The 19908-nt window shown below is 35.6% G+C and overlaps 3 protein-coding genes across 4 annotated transcripts; 2 read left to right on the top strand and 1 right to left on the bottom strand.

Annotated features, from left to right (window-relative positions):
* Positions 1-2670: 2670 nt before the first annotated feature.
* LOC107758687 (cryptochrome-2) lies at positions 2671-6603 on the bottom strand. The gene is given in 11 exon segments (XM_074560248.1): positions 2671-2814; positions 2918-3126; positions 3213-3364; positions 3456-3596; positions 3663-3830; positions 3925-4065; positions 4827-4981; positions 5049-5167; positions 5233-5427; positions 5552-5819; positions 6509-6603. Coding segments are annotated over 10 exon segments (1554 nt in total). The 5' UTR covers positions 5767-5819; positions 6509-6603; the 3' UTR covers positions 2671-2755.
* A 65-nt stretch (positions 6604-6668) lies between these two features.
* Positions 6669-12996, top strand: LOC107758690 (m7GpppX diphosphatase-like). Its single transcript, XM_016576490.1, has 6 exons — positions 6669-6906; positions 8136-8286; positions 11318-11463; positions 11574-11687; positions 11774-11884; positions 12548-12996. Exons 1-6 carry the CDS (start codon positions 6739-6741, stop codon positions 12812-12814), a joined length of 957 nt encoding a protein of 318 aa, XP_016431976.1. The 5' UTR covers positions 6669-6738; the 3' UTR covers positions 12815-12996.
* Positions 12997-15822: 2826 nt separating this feature from the next.
* On the top strand, positions 15823-18351 carry LOC107758688 (ATP-sensitive inward rectifier potassium channel 1-like). 2 transcript variants are annotated; one of them, XM_016576488.1, is made up of 3 exons: positions 16071-16105; positions 16232-16375; positions 16897-18351. In XM_016576488.1, the coding sequence occupies exon 3, from the start codon at positions 16904-16906 to the stop codon at positions 18047-18049; it is 1146 nt and encodes a 381-aa protein (XP_016431974.1). In that variant the 5' UTR covers positions 16071-16105; positions 16232-16375; positions 16897-16903; the 3' UTR covers positions 18050-18351. The 2 variants fall into 2 exon arrangements, with proteins under 2 accessions (XP_016431973.1, XP_016431974.1); XM_016576487.1 differs by having other exon boundaries at positions 15823-16375.
* Positions 18352-19908: the final 1557 nt, after the last annotated feature.

The raw sequence follows: 19908 nt of genomic DNA, 5'->3' as shown, positions 1-19908 counted from the left end.
GTTATTATTGTTTTCTTTGCGCACAAAAAGTATTCTCGTAGCTTCGCAAAATTACGGTTGAACCACTGATATCACATGACTATTTTACCGATGTCCTTGCTACGTTTCTGTGCGTTGATCGTGGTAATATCCTTGCTGTCTATGGACGGTCAGAGAGCTCTCAGATTCCATCAAAAATATCTTAATTTGTGTTCCGAAGTAGGGTTGTGCGATATTGACAAAAAATTATATCTCAATATTTTCTGCGATTTTATCGATTATAATTAGACGATATTTTGCTGAGTGTGTTATTGTGCTGGTATCTTGAACTGACTCCTAAAGTTTTTGATATTCTTCATATTCTGTGTGGTGGTCAGTTCACACGGATGGAAATTAATCTTTTTCAATAAGTTTAAATTGATTTTTAAATTTTATGGGCAGTTTTACCTTTATAAAGCCATTTTCTTTCTAAGAGTGTCCATTATCTTTTGAGTCAAATTCTTACATTTAATCAGTGAATTAGATAATGCAGAGGAAACACAGAAGCTGCATCTGAAGTGGCATTTAGATGCGTTTACACACTGTTTAATGCAGGACATGAATGCATTTAACCTGCAGTTACAAATGGATAAATGTTTTGATATATTAAACATAAAACGTTGAATACTGATATTTGAAATTATTTAAATAATAAAAAGACACTTTAAATGTAAAATTAAAACCGCCAGCAGGTGGCAGCAAGTCACCGTAAATAAGTGAGTCATTGCGATTGAACCGAATCATTTAAACTGTTGATTCATTCAGGAACGAAACACCGTCCTGTTGCTCAGACACGCAAAACAGTGCTGTGCCTGTGTTTGGAATTATTTTTGTTGGTGAAATAGAGGAAAAACAGCCAAAATGGTGTCTAAAACGTAAGTATCTTAATTAACTAATTGTTTATTGAACTGTTGTAAAAATCAATATCACATTTGTAATCATGGTAATTTTGGGAGAAAAAAAACGGCACTCTTCGTGTGAAATTGATTAACTATGTGAAGTGGTATAAATTTATACATTTTCTGCCCCCATGTCTTGAATTTTGTGATCATTCTAAATGAATTTTATTAGTCTGAATCATTCAGTGAAAGAACGCACTCTAAATGCGCACGCGCACTAGTCTAGACTTCCTGTTGTAAAAATCAATATCACATTTGTAATCATGGTAATTTTGGGAGAAAAAAAACGGCACTCTTCGTGTGAAATTGATTAACTATGTGAAGTGGTATAAATTTATACATTTTCTGCCCCCATGTCTTGAATTTTGTGATCATTCTAAATGAATTTTATTAGTCTGAATCATTCAGTGAAAGAACGCACTCTAAATGCGCACGCGCACTAGTCTAGGCTTCACGTAATGTATGCGTGCACTGAGGGTGTGTTTTGAATGGTTTTTGCTAAATACTCGATAATGTCAAATCGTACATCGTTAAAACAACAATTACGATATTATCGCAGACGATATATATCGCACACCCCTATTCCGAGATGAACGAAGGTCTTATGGGTTTGGAACGACATGAGGGTGAGTAATTAATGACAGAATTTTCATTTTTGGGTGAACTAACCCTTTAAGACATGAAAGACAAGAGTGATCATTGCTGCTAGATTCAACAAAACATACTGTACAAGAAATGTATGGTAGAGATCAGGAAATTCAGATGGACATTTTGTCATTTGTAATTGCATATATTTAAATATGCATATGAAACAGATCATGATATATCCTATTGAAGTGCTTTTCTAGATCGTCATATTCATACTGTTTCAGAAATGAATACCAAAAATAATCAGAAACTTTAAAAGTTTGTTTCCAAATCATACATCATGGACTGAATTTTATAAATCTGTACATCTTTAAATGTGTGTTAATATGGATATGAATACACATGCATATTGTTGAAGAAGACAGAAATGTGCTGTTTTATTTTAGCATGATTTATCAATTTCTATATATTTTTTTTCCAAGTTAATTTCCGTATTAATTTCTTGCATAAAAACCTTAGTGATCCCAAACTTTTACACACACACACACACACACACGTCTGGTTTGCTATCCTTGTGGGGACTCTCCATAGGCGTAATGGTTTTTCTACTGTACAGACCGTATATTCTATTGCCCTACCCCATCCCTACCCCTAAACCTACCCCTCACAGGAAACTTTGTGCATTTTTAGATTTTCAAAAAACTTCATTCTGTGTGATTTATTAGCTTGTTTACCCGTGGGGACCTCAATTTAGGTCCCCACCGTGACACGAGTCCCCATGAGTCTGTGTGTAGTCAGGTTTAAGTCCCCACCAGGATATATAAACCAGTACACACACACACACACACACACACACACTGGTCTGGTTAGCTATCCTTGTGGGGACTCTCCATAGGCGTAATGGTTTTTCTACTGTACAGACCGTATATTCTATTGCCCTACCCCATCCCTACCCCTAAACCTACCCCTCACAGGAAACTTTGTGCATTTTTAGATTTTCAAAAAACTTCATTCTGTGTGATTTATTAGCTTGTTTACCCGTGGGGACCTCAATTTAGGTCCCCACCGTGACACGAGTCCCCACGAGTCTGTGTGTATATTCAGGTTTAAGTCCCCACCAGAATAGAAAAACAGGTACACACACACGTATATGATGTATATATAATGTATAACTTAAAGTTAAATAGAAAACCAAAACTGACCCATAGAGGAACACAGTATAAAAACAGTTCGGATGAGAGAGAACAACTTTATCTCTTTGCCTTCTTCTCAAACATATCCAGGATAGATGTTGCTTTGAGTTTTACACCTGGAGAGAGAAAACAAGAATCAATAGTCGGTTTGAGTCGAGAATTTCATAATAAAATATATGTTTGTATATATAAATAATATTTTTAGGTCTAAATAATTACCTTTGTCATCTTTGTCCTCGGAGGAGCGCTTTGCATATGCTGCTTTCATTCTCTGAATATTCTTTTTATGGACAATGTCATGCTCTACAATAGGACGAGGGTAATCTTTTCCCACAATGCACCCTGCTCTCTCCTGAACACTCCGAGGAGCCTTCCAGGGCTCATATATGTACTCGGCAGGGAATTTCTTCAGCACTGGAAGGTATTTCCTGGAAGACAAGCAGAGTCAGCATTTTGTAAGTACTTGTTTCACAGAAACTTTTATATTAACAGAATATAAAAAAACAAAACTAACTTAATGTAATCCCCATATTTGTCGGTTTTCTTTCCAAAGGCGATAGGAGAGTACACTCTGAAATACTGTTGAAAGAATGCGCTAGCTGAGAGCCACTGCCAGTTTCCTGCGTTTAGCGACCAATCAGCATCCAGCAGCAGCTCCTCAAAAACCTTCAGATAATCGTGAGCAGAAACACAGCAGGTCAATGATAATATCTCTGATCTGTCTGTAACATAGCAGGTAACTGGGCGAAACATAAACCTTTTGGCCCTCCTCCCAGCTTATCCACAAGTCTCCTCGGGTCAGAAAACAGGCGACCGCATGCCGGGCGAGATGATGTATCCAGCCCTCCTGACGTAATTGTGTCATGATGGCGTCAATGAATGGGAATCCGGTCCGAGCCTGAATTCACACATGCTCATCTTCTGGTTTATTGTCATTATAATATATTCAAAAAACACACTTTACCTCTCTCCATGTAGCCAGGTGCTCGGGATTGTTGTCCCAGTCCACTTGCACACAGTGAGGGTTGCCCTCCATTCTGTTGAAGTTTGGGATCCCGACGGCAGTGGTGTAGAAGAACTCTCTCCACAGCAGCTGCCCATGCAGGGAGACTGGAGGTTCAGAGTGCTGCTTCTGCAAAAGACAACACCGCTGTCAGCCACACCAGGATCTTGCACTGTTAAACAGCTGCTTGTGGCTCAAGTAATGCATAAGATGTCTGACATACCCCTCTATACACTTCTGTGAGCCTCCACCAGAAGGTGCGTGCAGACAAGCAGCCGAATCGGACATAGGGGCTCAGGACGGTGGTGCTGGGGATAATGGAATTGGGGGACGTCTGTGGTTTTTCAAACTTGCACACCCACGCCTGCAAAAAGACAAAATCAGTATTTTCTTGTTAAGAACAACGTTTATATTGTCATTTATTTTTCAAAATTAATATTTCAGCTACTTATGCTTAAACATTCAATTTATGGTTAAAAATGTTTATATAAAATATTCAGCATGTATTGGAGGTATATTTATTGCATCCATAGTAATGCACTTCTTGCTGTATTAAGATCACCACAATTAAAATGATCATCAAATAATTTAATCATTAAATTAATAAAAATTTTTTACTAAGATATATTTAGGGTCAGAAAATGTATTTATATGTATTTAAGTATGCAGCCTATTCTAAAGATCTTAAAATCTCATTGATTTTCACTTTGAAAATGCTGTTGCTACCATATTTTTAAAATATTATTATTCTTAATACCTGGAATTTATGTACACATTATATTCATATATTTATTATCGATATTTAATGTATATACTTTTTTACATTTACATTTAAAATATATTTTTATAATTTATTTGTAACATTGTTTTATCCTTTTTTGGCACGCTTTTTGACTACCACAATGCAATATTTTTTAAATTTTTTTTAACTGCTGTATTTTTGTGTTTGCTTGGTTTTTATTTTGTGTTTATGCAACTCTTGTATTACTTCAACTAGATGCTGACATGACAATACAAATAAACTTTATATATGTATATGTCCAAAGCAAACAAATAATTTTGACTATTCCTTATTTTTTTATATGTTAGGCTTTATAGGGTTTTTATATAAAAAAATGTATGTACTGTTCTCTGCATGTGCTCATCCAGTCTGCGCAGAGCTTCCGGTTCACCCCCCGGGAACAGCTCTGGTCCTAAAGATGACGTATCCAGTCCAAGATCTTCAAGAGTTGGAATCCCAAACTCCTCTTCATGGTCCTCAGAAGATGGAGTGGATACACCTTCCAAAGAAAGAGGCATTACAATCTCATCTCATTTAGCATGATGTCCAAAAAGATATCTGGATACCTTTCATGTCCTCTTTGGTTGGAGCAGAAACAGGTTTTTTAGGAGGACCGATGTCCTTCACCACACTTTGGAAGCGAACGTAAGTCATGGGAGGCTTGCCGTTGTTCTCTTCAATAATCCTGTTTGCAAATGCATGTGAGTATTTTTTGTGTATATCTTTATCAAAATATGATTTACAAATTACCTGTCAATGTTGTAGAGAGTGTGAGAAATCTTTGGAATAACTTCCACACCATATTCCTTGGCTAACTTCATGACTTCCTTGTCTCTGCTCTGACTGTACGGCTCCGTATCAACCTCGAAAGTCAACAGAGTGATCTTCCATTTCTCAAAGAGCTTTGGAAGGACCTCTGTGGGCGGCCCACTGACAACAAACAGCCTAGAGGTACAAGAAACAAAAAATGACATAAAACATGTTGAATGAAGAAAAACACATCTGTCCACATTTGACTCCATGTACCCTCAGCTCAAACCTCCACCTGATCTTCAGTTCCCATCCCTACCTGGAGTTGAGCTTCTTCAGACTGGAGTCCAGGTCTCAGAGAGCTTCTATCAGAAATCTCCATCGATTAATGCCTATGCAAGTGTTGTTGGAGTACCAGGGGTCCAGCAGGAACAGGGGGTAGATGTGTCTACAGTCTTTCAGGGTAGCGATCAGAGCAGGATTATCATACAAACGCAGACCCTTGTGGAACCAGTGAATGGAGTTATGGCTCATGGTCACTTTTGGGATGCGCAGACCTCTGCACGGTTAGACGGGTAAAAAGGGCACTGGAAAAAATGAGTATAAATAGTACTTTAACACAAAGTCCAACTACACAAATGTGTTTTTGCTGGCAGTGGTTTTGTATGTTGCGGCCAAAACTAACCATTTTCACAGTAGTAATATCAATAATTTTGTTTTTGCTTGATGTTTTGTTACAATTTCCTTTTTCGCAGTTTTTAAAAAAAATAGTTTTAAATTAAACTGTTTAAACTTAACTTTATATAAAAGTTTTTTTAAATTATAAAAATCCTATCAAATACATGTCTATTTCAAATTAGTATCCATCATTTCTCAAATTAGTTTCTATAATTTTCACTTAAAAATCATCACACTTGTTTTTCAATTTATTATGAAAATAATTCACTTAAAAGGCTATTTCAGTTTTCAACTGTGCATTAATATAGTTGGGATTAATGGTAATTTATAAACTCAATATTCAGTACTGCAACATAAGTCTTATTAGAAATAAAAATGTAGTTTTAAAAGTGTAGCAATATATTAAAATGAACTTGAATCTAATGTGTCGTACAATCAATCGGATTCAACGAGTTTGTTAATTCTGCGATATATATTATCGTTCCTCTGGTTGCGCCTAAAGTCTCTGCAATCAAAAACACACATTCTGAGATAATAGTGCAATATAACTAAATACTCTATGGGTATTTTAATTAATGAAATAATGATCAGTACTTACGGGTTTTCTGATTACGTGAGCTCTGTCTTGCGTTTTGTAACAGTTTCCCCAACGTTACAAAAGAGCCATTCAGCAGCACACGTGTCTCACAGGCTCAGCCAATCAGTGACTGTTTACATGCTACAGGCTAGCCAATCAGCATGTAGTCGTTGAGGCATGCGCAGGGGTTTATTTTCCCCATGTGTTTAGCTCGGTGCATCCTGATTGGTTGGTGTTCAGCGGGCTGAATCATGGCGGATAGCGAGAACGGGGGAGCTGCGAAAAGACTGAAAACCGATGCGGAGAATGATTGCGGAGACGCGGGAGAGCCAATATCCGACAGCCTGGTCTCGGACTTCGAAATCGGCCGAATTCTGCGCGACTGTGCGCGGGAGAAGAACATCTTCATCCATGGGAAGGTGCGTGTGCGGGAAAGAAAACACTGAAATCAGCAACCATCTTTTTTGTTACTAACTTCATTTTTTGTTACTAAACGTTCACGTTTCATTAGATACTGGCATTTAAATTAATAAGCTCTTACTCATTAGACAGCAGTACTTGTGACTAGTACATATTCATTACATATTAGGATTTATTTGTGACCCTGGACCACAAAACCAGTCATAAGTAGCATGAGTTTATTTGTAGCAATAGCCAAAAATACATTGTATGGGTCAAAATTATCGATTTTTTATTTTATGCCAAAAATCATTAGGATATATTAAGGAAAGATCATGTTAAATGAATATATTTTGTAAATTTCCTACCGTAAATATATCAGTATTAACTTAATATATAATATATATACTTAATATAACTTAATTTTTGATTAGTAATGTGCATAGGACTTATTTTGGACAACTTTACATTTTCTCAAAATTATTTTTTTTGTGCACCCTCAGATTCCAAATTTTCAAATAGTTGTATCTCGGCCAAATGTTGTCCTATCCTAACAAACCATACATCAATGGAAAGCTTATTTATTCAGTGCTTTCATATGATGTATAAATCTCAATTAAAAAAAATTGACCTTTTTGACTGGTTTTGTGGTCAAAGGTCACGTTTCTCTGTTACTACTAGTCCAGTAGTGACAGTTACTGTAGCAAACTGGTAACAAACTGGCCGAACTATCTGAAACTTGTTGTTACTGTGTAAACTATTACAGTTTTACTAGGAACTATTGGGTAGTAGTGCTTATGACTAGTACCCTCTCCAATTTTTATAGTACTTATTTTTTAAATGCTGTTTGTCTTTTGTTATACACACTAAGCCAATTGCTTATAGTAGTAACATTTTGATGTTTTATAGCTTTATTTGTTAACGTTTTATAAGGTCCCAATAGTTAAGGTTAGTAAATGCATTAACAAACATTACCTAACAATGAACAATGCTTTAGCAGTTTTTATCTTGATTAACGTCAGTTAATAAAAATAAAACCATTCGTTGTTAGTTCATGTTAATTAAGTTAACTAAAATTAACAAATGGAACCATATTGTAAAGTGTTATCAATTTTACTTGTACTAATGCTAGTAAGATTACCTACTAGTAATTAAAATTCGGTACTATTATCATTAAAAAAAATATACTAGTTTATTGGAATAAATGTTACAGTGACCTGCAATCGCTGGGTTATGTTGTGTTTCCTAGGTGAAGGATCAAGACGCTGTTGTGATCCTGGAGAAAACTCCCATCAGACAGGACACGCTGTCTGAGTTACTGAAGAGCAGTCAACTCAAGCTGGAGATGAAGAACGATGTGTACAGCACATACCAGCTGCAGGCTCCTGCGCACCTGAACGGTAGGATCACAGCACAACAACAGGTTTTCACCAGCTTCTCTCTCTCTATCCTATTTGATGACATGTACAGGAAGAGTGGCTTGCTTGTACTACCATGCTGTATATGGTTTAATATAGTAAGCATTTAGTATCCTGATACAGCATGGTATTACCTTTTGATACCATCACTGTAAAATTAGTTATATATACACTACCGTTCAAAGGTTTGGGGTTGATACGATTTTTAAAAAAGTCTCTTAAGCTCACCCAGACTGCATTTATTTGATATAAAAATACAGTAAAAAATGCGTAATTTTGTGAAATATTAGTAAATTGTAAAATTTTGTATTTTAAAATATAATTTATTCCTGTGATGCCAAAGCTGAATTTTCAGCTTCACTACTGCGGTCTTCAGTGTCACATGATCCTTCAGAAATCATTCTAATATGCTGATTTGCTGCTCAAGAAACATTTTATAGTATTATCAATATCACTCTGTGAAATCAGCTACCATCTTTTTTGTTACTAACTCCGTTCACGTTTCATTAGATACTGGCATTTAAATTAATAAGCTCTTACTCATTATTAGACAGCAGTACTTGTGACTAGTACATATTCATTACATATTAGGACTTATTTGTGACCCTGGACCACAAAACCAGTCATAAGTCGCATGAGTATATTTGTAGCAATAGCCAAAAATACATTGTATGGGTCAAAATGATCGATTTTTTATTTTATGCCAAAAATCATTAGGATATATTAAGGAAAGATCATGTTAAATGAAGATATTTAGTTAATTTCCTACCGTAAATATCAGTATTAACTTAATATATAATATATGTACTTAATATAACTTAATTTTTGATTAGTAATATGCATAGGACTTAATTTGGACAACTTTAAATTTTCTCAATATTTTTTATTTTTTATTTTGTGAAATATTAGTAAATTGTAAAATTTTGTATTTTAAAATATAATTTATTCCTGTGATGCCAAAGCTGAATTTTCAGCTTCACTACTGCGGTCTTCAGTGTCACATGATCCTTCAGAAATCATTCTAATATGCTGATTTGCTGCTCAAGAAACATTTTATAGTATTATCAATGTTGAAAACATTGCTGCCTTATATATTTTAATATACAACCGTTCTACTTTTTATAGAAAATTCAAAAGAACAGCATTTATTTAAAATATTAATTGATTTACATTTGCCATTTGATATATATTGCTATTTTTATTTTTATATCAGTGATTATTCATTTAAGAACTTTCCTGTTTCTTACTATGATTTTAAAGCTGTTTTAAGCATTCTAAGTTTAAAAGGTTTATTTTTAAATATCATTTGTAATTTTTTAAGAGTCACATTTTTAATTTGCCAGGAACCTCTCCTATATATTTTTAAAAGTGTGAAAATTTTAAATTTTCTCAATATTTTTTATTTTTTGCACCCTCAGATTCCAGATTTTCAAATAGTTGTATCTCGGCCAAATGTTGTCCTATCCTAACAAACCATACATCAGTGGAAAGCTTGCTTATTCAGCGCTTTCAGATGTATAACTCTCAATTTAAAAAAATTGACCTTTTTGACTGGTTTTGTGGTTCAAGGTCACATTTCTCTGTTACTACTAGTCCAGTAGTGACAGTTACTGTAGCATTTTGTGAAATATTAGTAAATTGTAAAATTTTGTATTTTAAAATATAATTTATTCCTGTGATGCCAAAGCTGAATTTTCAGCTTCACTACTGCGGTCTTCAGTGTCACATGATCCTTCAGAAATCATTCTAATATGCTGATTTGCTGCTCAAGAAACATTTTATAGTATTATCAATGTTGAAAACATTGCTGCCTTATATATTTTAATATACAACCGTTCTACTTTTTATAGAAAATTCAAAAGAACAGCATTTATTTAAAATATTAATTGATTTACATTTGCCATTTGATATATATTGCTATTTTTATTTTTATATCAGTGATTATTCATTTAAGAACTTTCCTGTTTCTTACTATGATTTTAAAGCTGTTTTAAGCATTCTAAGTTTAAAAGGTTTATTTTTAAATATCATTTGTAATTTTTTAAGAGTCACATTTTTAATTTGCCAGGAACCTCTCCTATATATTTTTAAAAGTGTGAAAATATACTTGGAACTTTTTCCTATGAATTTGCATCACAAGTACACAATTTCTCATTTTTGTAATAAAGAATCACTGTCCCCAATACTGCTGCCATTACCTTCACAGCACGTTTCTTCAAAGATTTTTTACTGTTTAGTAATTGAAAAACTTGCACGACTGCTTATTGAAAGTCCAAAGCTTGTTCAGCTCCATCACATGCAACATACAAAATCCACACCATCACACATCAAACCAAAAATAAAAAACAAAATTGTTTATAACAGAAATCAAAACCACAGTGGTGTGCCCTGCGACAGAGAAGCATGTTAAGAAGTATCTGAAACTTGTTACCGTGTAAACTATTACAGTTTTACTAGGAACTATTGGGTAGTAGTGCTTATGACTACTACCCTCTCCAATTTTTATAGTACTTATTTTTTAAACGCTTTTTGTCTTTTGTTATACACACCAAGCCAATTGCTTATAGTATTAACATTTTGATGTTTTATAGCTTTATTTGTTAACGTTTTATAAGGTCCCAATAGTTAAGGTTAGTAAATGCATTAACAAACATTACCTAACAATGAACAGTGCTTTAGCAGTTTTTATCTTGGTTAACGTCAGTTAATAAAAATAAAACCATTAATTGTTAGTTCATATTAAGTTAACTAAAATTAACAAATGGAACCATATTGTAAAGCGTTATCAATTTTACTTGTACTAATGCTAGTAAGATTACCTACTAGTAATTAAAAGTATGCCATTACCTTCACAGCACGTTTCTTCAAAGATTTTTTACTGTTTAGTAATTGAAAAACTTGCACGACTGCTTATTGAAAGTCCAAAGCTTGTTCAGCTCCATCACATGCAACATACAAAATCCACACCATCACACATCAAACCAAAAATAAAAAACAAAATTGTTTATAACAGAAATCAAAACCACAGTGGTGTGCCCTGCGACAGAGAAGCATGTTAAGAAGTATTTGCATCAGGAGGTTTTTCTGGTTGAAGAATCAGGAGAGGATTATCGTAACCTCACCCTACCATACATCAGCAGCCAGAGTTTCAGTGTGCAGGTGAGGCTTCACTGACCTCTGACCCTTCATTTCAGTGTTGTTTCTGTCCCATGTGTCTCCTTCCTAAATGAAGCATATAACTGCACTGCCCATGTTTCATTTGGTTTCAGTGGGTGCATAACATATTGGAGAAGAAAGCCGAGGCTGATCGGATTGTTTTCGAGGATCCAGACCCCGATACTGGTTTTGTTCTGTTGCCCGATTTCAAGTGGGATCAAAAGCAGGTGAATCTGAGTTGAATCAATGTTGTAATATCTAGGAGTGAAAAAAGCACCAGTGTAAAACAAGGAATGTTTCCTTTCCTCTCCAGTTACAAGACCTGTATTTGATTGCTATTGTCCATCGGAAGGATGTTAAAAGTTTAAGGGATCTTACATCAGAGCACTTGCCGTTACTCACAAACATTCGCAGTAAAGGAGAGGTGAGTTATGGATCATCTAAGTTCATCTATACTGTAAAAAATGATTTTTCAAAGATGTAAATACAGCAGTCAACATTTGAAGTGGATCAAAACCTTTCATCAAAGTTGTCTTAAAGCCTAAAACCAAAATGCGTTCTTGTCTTAGGACAACTTTGATGAACTTTTTTGATCCACTTCAAATGTTGACTACTGTAGATTAATGCAATACGTTTTACATGAAAATATTATTTCAGTCTTTCTATTTCAAATGGGATTCAGTGTGTTAAATGCCATTACTTTGAAATTAATTGTAAAATTTACTAGCAATTTCTGACTGAGAATAGTTTCTACATTTTTCTTCAGTGTACAAATAAATTCACAATAAATAGAGTTGTGGTTCTGATGTCCACTAGATGTCACTGTTGATCTGAACATGTGAACCACTCTCTGCTTGTCCACTGTATCTGCTTGCTTTTTAAAAGCAAGTGGCGCAGTGGTTACCACATATGCACTAGATGTATTGAGCTGTGGTGATCCTGTGGAAGACGCGGGTTCGATTCCAGCCTGCAACATCTCACAATCTCAACTCAAAAGCCCTAAAACACCATGAAAATCACAGCAAAGTACATTTGTGAGCTGGCTGCATATGTCAAATTTAAATTCACGTCTCGTCTATATCCACAGGACGCCATTCAGCGGCAGTACAGTGTCCCTCCGAGCAAACTGCGCGTGTATCTCCACTATCAGCCATCGTACTATCACCTCCATGTCCATTTCACCTCTGTGGAGTACGACGCTCCAGGTTGCAGAGTGGAAAGAGCCCACTTGCTTTCCGATGTCATTCAGAACTTGCAGGCAGATTCCAGTCACTATCACAATCGCAGCCTGGCGTTCCCGCTGCGGGCCGATGATGGTTTGCTCCTTAAGTTCAAAGAGGCTGGGAAAGTCTAGAGACCAGATTTTTGGGCACCTTTTTCTTTTACTTTATAAATGTTAAGTATCTGTACACTGCTTTTAAAGGATGCATTATTACCGTATCTACTAGATGTATTGTTAAAAGCTCATGTTTTGAGCTTTGTTAGTAGTTTTATGTCTAAAACCAGTTAGATTTTGTCATCAACTGCATTTTTATTAAAGTACTTTTAAATTGGATGGTTATGTCTGTGTCTGTTTTTTCATGCTGTGGTTGATCGTGTGGATGGAACGCAAATTGATCACCCAAAACTCCAATTGTTTTGTCAGGCTGTGCACCGGTCTGTGGTGTGACGTGGAAATTCATTTTAAAGCAGAATTTGAGGCAGTAGGGCCCCAGGCCTAATTCTTTGAGGTTTTAGGGGTCCTTTGAAGAGATTTGGCTGTGACTGACAGAGCAGCGGGCCGCAATGAGGCTCCTGCGCTGTTTTTAAATCTTCTGAAGAAATGAATGAAACCTACTGGTTTAATATTAGTCCAAGATGCATTAAGAGTAAAATATTGTGAGTGCAACACAAGTGATACTGTTTTTGGCTTCCAGAAAGTTCAGCTGCAGTGAGGTGTATAGACTTTGGTTCAGAGCTCATTGTAAATCCAGGGCTAGAGAGGCAGAACAAGCCCAAAATTCCCCTGAAGAAAAAAAGATTGACTGTTCAAAGTTTATGTGCTGTTTGTTTGTGGTTCAAATGAGTTTTTAAAGAAGATTTCACTGCTTTACATTACACAATCAAGGTCTTACAATGCCCTCTGTTCACACAATAGAACTATTCTTGCTGATATATCTGCTCAGTTAATACTTTTTTTTTTTTAAAGGACAGTTCACTGGAAATAAAAAAAAAATAATTGTCACGAGCTACTTGTCCTAATCTGTATTTTGTCCTTTTTTCTTACAAAAATCCATTGTGCGGCTTTAGACGACTTGGAATTTAGCACTCAAATTGTATGGACTGTGTTTTTGGTCTATTTGGACCTCAACAGCCATTAGTTTCCAATCTATTTTAATTATTTTTGTGTTCCACAAAAGCGTTGCATCTGGCAAAAATACGAGTCCTCTATCCTGTTGCTTTCTCTAGTTAAAAATTTGTCTCATTTGAATAAAATATTATGGAAAAGTATTCACAGATTAAGCACCGTTTACAAGAGATAACAGTTCTAAACAAATATGGAACAAGTGAAGGACTTTTTCACTGGAGGAAGAGTTATTATGGACTCATATTTTGGCCAGAAGCAATAGTTTAAAGTTAAATCGCCTCGATGGTTTTGGTTCTTACAAACACGCAGCTTTACGCTTCACATCTTGGATGGCCTGATTGTGAGTACATTTTCAGTTTTGGGTGAACTATTCCTTTAAAGCTTCACATTCAGATCGACCTATACTTGATTCATATTGAGAGATGTCAAAGATGTCATCTTTGTGTTTTTCCTTTAAAGCACCTGAAGCCAGTTGCAACAAATCCCTTAGTAATGATACTGGTACAATGATAACTTATTGCTTTCTTTCCTTAAGGGTTTTGTTGTGTCTGGCCACTGCTAATTTCAGTGTTGTCACTATAACTAAATCACTTGCGTGCTCCCACTCAGGCTTCAGCTCATTGTTATATGTTTATTAATCACCAGGTCTTATTACTTATCTGCTGTGATATGTTTGGCAGCAGGATTTAATATTTAGACAGAACATTCCAGAGAAGAATGTAAAAGTCCTTAAGAGCTTTTAAACGGCCTAACTGAGGCTCTCCAGAACAATTACATAATTATGCCACACAAGTGCTGCTGTCAGAGTAGAGCCACTCCATCTCCATATATCACTCCGCTCTGCTCTCCAGTTCAGAACAATGCTTTTTTGTAAATTATCTTTTTTTTAAAAATTATTTTTTAGTGTACTTACTGAGTGCATGAAATGAGAACATAATGTAATGGGAGTGTAATGAGAATGTATGTTATATTTATGCATCATGTTGACATTAAATGTGATGGAGTTTCATTGTTATTAAGGTGGAAACTTTTCTGGCCACCAGCCAGTGGTCTGGTGAAACAATTTTAGCAGGTTTTCAGCAGCTAGTAGATGTTTTCACATGGCATTTTTAGCTTTTCTATTAAAAACAGTGTATAAAAGTTAAAACCAGCTTTTACAGTGTCTAAAAGTTTAAAACCATTAGTGAAAACTGTGTCTTTTGGAATTTTTTAATATTAGTTTTGTGGGTTTAAAATGTATTAATATTTTAAATATTATATATTTACTTTAAATATTATATTATTATATTCAAAATTATCTTACATTATATTATTATCAATTTTGATCACAAATGAAAATCTGACATTTTGTGCAATGTTTACATGTTGAATGCCACAGTTTTGCTTAGAAACGGACATTTCATATTCCTGAAACTTGTTTCGGCTTTTAAATTTTATTTCCATTTTAGTCTCAATCCTTTGGATATATTCAAAAAGCTCATGTTGGAATCAAACCCATGACTTTGTTGTTGTCAGCGCCATGATTTGTTTGAGCTACAGGATTTAAATCTAACACCTCTTTGTTTCTTTCTCTGAAATGATTTATGTGATATGATATATGAGTGTGGTTTGACACCATTTGTCAATCTGAGGTTTATCTTACTGCAGTGTTACAGAGGAAGTTAATGTGGTTACATGTGATAAGTGGTATTTGTGTAGTGTGTTAGCAGCATCTCTACCTGAGCGGCTCTGTGTGCTTGACTGCGGTATTTTGAATTGTGCCTGTTAATTTTTGATTGTAATTAAATTTGTGTCAGTGTACTTGAGTTTACTAAAAACGTTCATATAATTTGTTCAGATTAACACTAAGTAAAGAACATCCTGTGTGTTTTCCTGCTTGCTTCTTTAAATTCCCTGCAGTGTGGCTTTTGGTTTACATTTAGAACTAAATCTCGAATCTTATGATTCACTTAACAAAAACATAAACAGGTGGACATTTTCACAAAACTCACGAGTTAAACTTTGACCTTCACTGTAAATGTATTATCCAGCTCTGGTTCACATCAGTTTATTTAAATGCAAATGCAGAGATGTGGGGAGTCAGAGGGGGTGAGGGGGCAAGGATCAACGCAACGGGAAATGTGATTCAACTTTTTTGTGTTGTTCTTTGCAAAGCCTTTGCGTTCCCATGGGTACAAGCAGCGAGGAGCTCCACAGCTGAAGTTCCTCTTTTCAGAGATGGGGTTCCCTGATTGCTGAGGAGACTCTGAAGAGGAATTTGGATAACTAGAACATTGACCCTCAATGCAAACCCATCCCGTATGCTATAATGGTGTCTCTTTAATTAGTTTTCATGTGGTTTGCGTTGGTTGATTTGTGTGCGAACACTACATCTGATGTGAGGTTAGTTTTGGAACCATTTTCTAAGCTGTCTTTGCTTTATAGTGTGTAAACTGTGGCATGTGCCTGGGATTAGGACATTTCATTGAGGATTTTAGCAGCACCCCGATGGTTATATGCTTGGAAAGAGAACTTCATGGCCTGAACTTCAAGCAACACTTTGTTTGCTGGGACGTTTTCAGTTTGCAGGTACGAGGCGAATAATTTTTCACATTTATAGGTGGCAAAGAAAGCAATCAGTGCTTTATTGGTGTGGTTTGTTGTGTTTGAGTTGATTATGAGCTGCAGTAAATGCAGTATTTATCTTTTATTGCCTACAGAGGTTTGGGTTTGTAAGCAACTTATGAATTTTAATGTGCTTTCTTACAGAAGAAAAATTATTATTTTTTACTTCTTGTAGGGCATCAAATTATTATTGCTCTATTCAAAATTATTAAGAGGAGACAATTAAAAAAAAAAACGTGTTTTTTATCTTATAAAATAATATTTAATTGTATTTTATATATTTTTATATATCAGTTAAAGGGCACAATTAATAGTTTCAAGTATTAAAAATTCAGTTTGTATATTATTAATTTATTAAAATAATACATTTATATATATATGTATGTGCGTGTGTGTATACAGTGTGTGTATATGTGTATATATATATATATATATATATATATATATTAGTGCATAACTGATATACATGTTTGTTTTTCTGCTAGCTGAAAGATGTTCCAGTTCATCCGGAAACAAATTCACAATCACCTTGTGGAGCGGAAAATTAGGAGAACTCGTCTTGTTACAAAGGATGGCCACTGCAACATTAAATTTGGGACTACTGAATATCACAACCATTTTGCTTTCCTTATGGACTTCTGGACTACGTTTGTTGAGATTCATTGGTGTTTTGTAATTTTTTTATTTGCCGCTGCTTTCACAGGAAGTTGGTTCATTTTTGGTTTGCTTTGGTATACGCTTGCAAAAAATAACGGAGACTTAGATGTTCTCCAGAACTCGTCGGAATCCCAGCGGATGAAATGTATAGATAACATTAACAGTCTCACGACTGCCTTCTTGTACTCTTTAGAGACCCAGACGACTATTGGCTATGGCGGTCGGGCTCTCACGGGTCACTGCCCGGGCACAGTCGCCCTGTTGATCATCCAGTCCCTCATGGGCGCCATCATAAACTGCTTTATGTGTGGACTCATTTTGGCAAAGATCTCTCTCCCGAAGAGAAGAGCAAAGACGGTAACCTTCAGTGAAACAGCGGTCATTTGTCTTTGGAAGGGGAATCTGTGCCTCCAGATACGTGTGGCCAACCTACGAAAAACTCTTCTTATTGGCAGCCACATATATGGAAAGCTTCTCCGAACCACCATCACTCTAGAGGGGGAAACCATCATACTAGATCAAGTGAATATTGACTTTTTGGTGGATGCTGGGAAGGACAACCTGTTCTTCATTTGTCCACTTGCCCTGTACCACGTGATCGACAAATACAGCCCGTTTTCCGAAATGGCTGAGGACACTCTTCAGCAGCAGGACTTTGAGTTGGTGGTCTTCCTGGATGGAACGGCTGAATCCACCAGCTTGTCCTGCCAAGTCCGAACTTCCTACCTGCCACGGGAGATCAAGTGGGGTTACAACTTCCTGCCCGTCATCTCTCGCACCAAGGGTGGGAAATACCGTGTCGACCTGTCCAGCTTTTCCAAAACGGAGCCAGAGGTGACCCCACACTGCGCTTGTTGTTTCCACAACGAACATAACAAGGAACTCATTCTCCACCGACACGAACGTGAAGGCATCGATAATCTGGTATTTGATGTTATTGACCTTCAAGACTCTTTTGATGTAACTGAGAAGAGTGATTAAGAGTTTGCTGCAGCAGCGACTGATTAAATACGCAGTAAACATCCTGTGATATGGTGGCATTTTGTACTGTAAAAGTTAGATGCCACATAAAAGAGGAGAGAGGAAGAGGAAGACTCGCTATGTTATGTACCTTGACAGACACATTGGCTGTGTTCCAAAACCTAGTGAGCTGCCTGTGTAGGCAGACTTTAAAAGAATCATGCATTTCTGACACAAAGCCTGTTCCATAAGGTAGTGATTGTAAAAACAAGATGCCTTGTTTTGATCAAACTGTTTTGATCAAAAAAGATGGTGGATAAATTGGGAGAATTTTGCAATTTTATCAGGATTCTTTGAATAAAAAGTTCAGAAGAACAGCATTTATTTTAAATAGAAATCTCTTGTAACATTATAGAAGTATCTATTGTCATTTTTGAAGTTCTTTAAAAAAAGGCTTACTGACCAGTCATATTTGTATTTGTGTGTATATACATATATATATATACAGGGCTCGACATTAACGCTTGTCCGGGACAAGTGGATTTTGTGAAGGGGCAAGTGAAAGAAAATTTTACTTGCCCGACCGGACAAGAAACCTGATTAAAATGTTAATAACAAACAATAACTCAGAACCGAAACTTTGGCGAGAATGATTCTGATTTTATTACTTTCAGTGTAAACGGTGACTAATAACGGATAATGTAGGCCTATCGACAGTATCAAGGTCGCATGAGTTGAGGCTCATGCAGCCTGTCTGACTCATGGAGAAATCAAAACTATAAGCCCAACAGCACACACAAAGAAACAAACATGAAAAAAACATACTGCGGTAGAAAAAAGAAAAATATTCTATATAATATATGCAACATCACACGACCTAGAGTGATGTTTTCCCAACTTTAAGCACGATTGCAAATGTGATACTGATTTTGTACAACTTTAGTTAAATAAACAAGTAATATTAACTGACTTACATTTTAGACACCATTATTGGCCGTTTTTGCTCCATTTCGCTAACGAAAATAGTTCTAAGCAAAGCCACAGCAGAACAGTCGCGCATCTCCGAGCAACACACAACAGTTCCGTTACTGAATGATTCAGCTTTTTTGAATGAATCGGGTGAGCCAACGATTCAGTGAGCCACTCATAAAGACAGTCACTTGCTTAATTTATTGAATGAATCAGCCGTTTGAACGAATCGGTTGAATCAATGACACACTCATTAAGACCGTGACTTGCCCCCACCTACGGGTGGTTTGAATTCATATTTAAAAGTATCATTGCATTTTTCCAACATTTCATATTTGTATGTCAAAAAAAGTTAAACATTAATCTAATAACATTGTTTATGCATTTGCAATTTTGAGTAAATGCATTTATGGAACCTCTTATCTTCATTAAATAGTGTAAATACATCTAAATGGCACTTTCGATGCAGCTTCTGTGTTTCCTCTGCAGTGCAAAGTTGGAGTTTGTTGATTCTGATTTCATTTGAATGATAACAACCATGTCTTATTATTCTAGCTGAATGTATTGATAATTTTAAGAATTTGACGAAAATGGTGACATGTACATTTAAAAAGGTTAGGAAAATATTGCCTTTCATAAAGTTAAAAAGTGTAACAGAAATCAATTTAAGGCAAATATCACAAATATGCTGATTAAAGTACCTGATAGAGCACTGGTGAGACTATTGCTTCAGAATAAATTACATTTACGCCAAAAAAAGAAAGAAAAAAGAACCACCTTTTTTTCCCCCGGACAAGTAACTTTTTTTTACTCGAACAAGTGAATGACTGATTTACTTGTCCGAAGGACAAGCACATGTCAAGGCTTAATGTTGAGCCCTGATATATATATATATATATATATATATATAT

Source organism: Sinocyclocheilus rhinocerous, unplaced genomic scaffold, assembly GCF_001515625.1.
Source record: "Sinocyclocheilus rhinocerous isolate Xijiao unplaced genomic scaffold, SAMN03320098_v1.1 scaffold623, whole genome shotgun sequence".
Lineage (NCBI taxonomy): Eukaryota > Metazoa > Chordata > Actinopteri > Cypriniformes > Cyprinidae > Sinocyclocheilus > Sinocyclocheilus rhinocerous.
This window is presented reverse-complemented; position numbering and strand designations above follow the sequence as displayed.

Coding starts and splice junctions, on each gene's coding strand:
- LOC107758690 (XM_016576490.1), top strand. CDS start 6,739: ATGGCGGATAGCGAGAACGGGGGAGCTGCGAAAAGACTGAAAACCGAT. Junction 6,907..8,135: donor ACATCTTCATCCATGGGAAG/GTGCGTGTGCGG, acceptor TGTGTTTCCTAG/GTGAAGGATCAAGACGCTGT. Junction 8,287..11,317: donor GGCTCCTGCGCACCTGAACG/GTAGGATCACAG, acceptor TGTTTATAACAG/AAATCAAAACCACAGTGGTG.
- LOC107758688 (XM_016576487.1), top strand. CDS start 16,904: ATGTTCCAGTTCATCCGGAAACAAATTCACAATCACCTTGTGGAGCGG.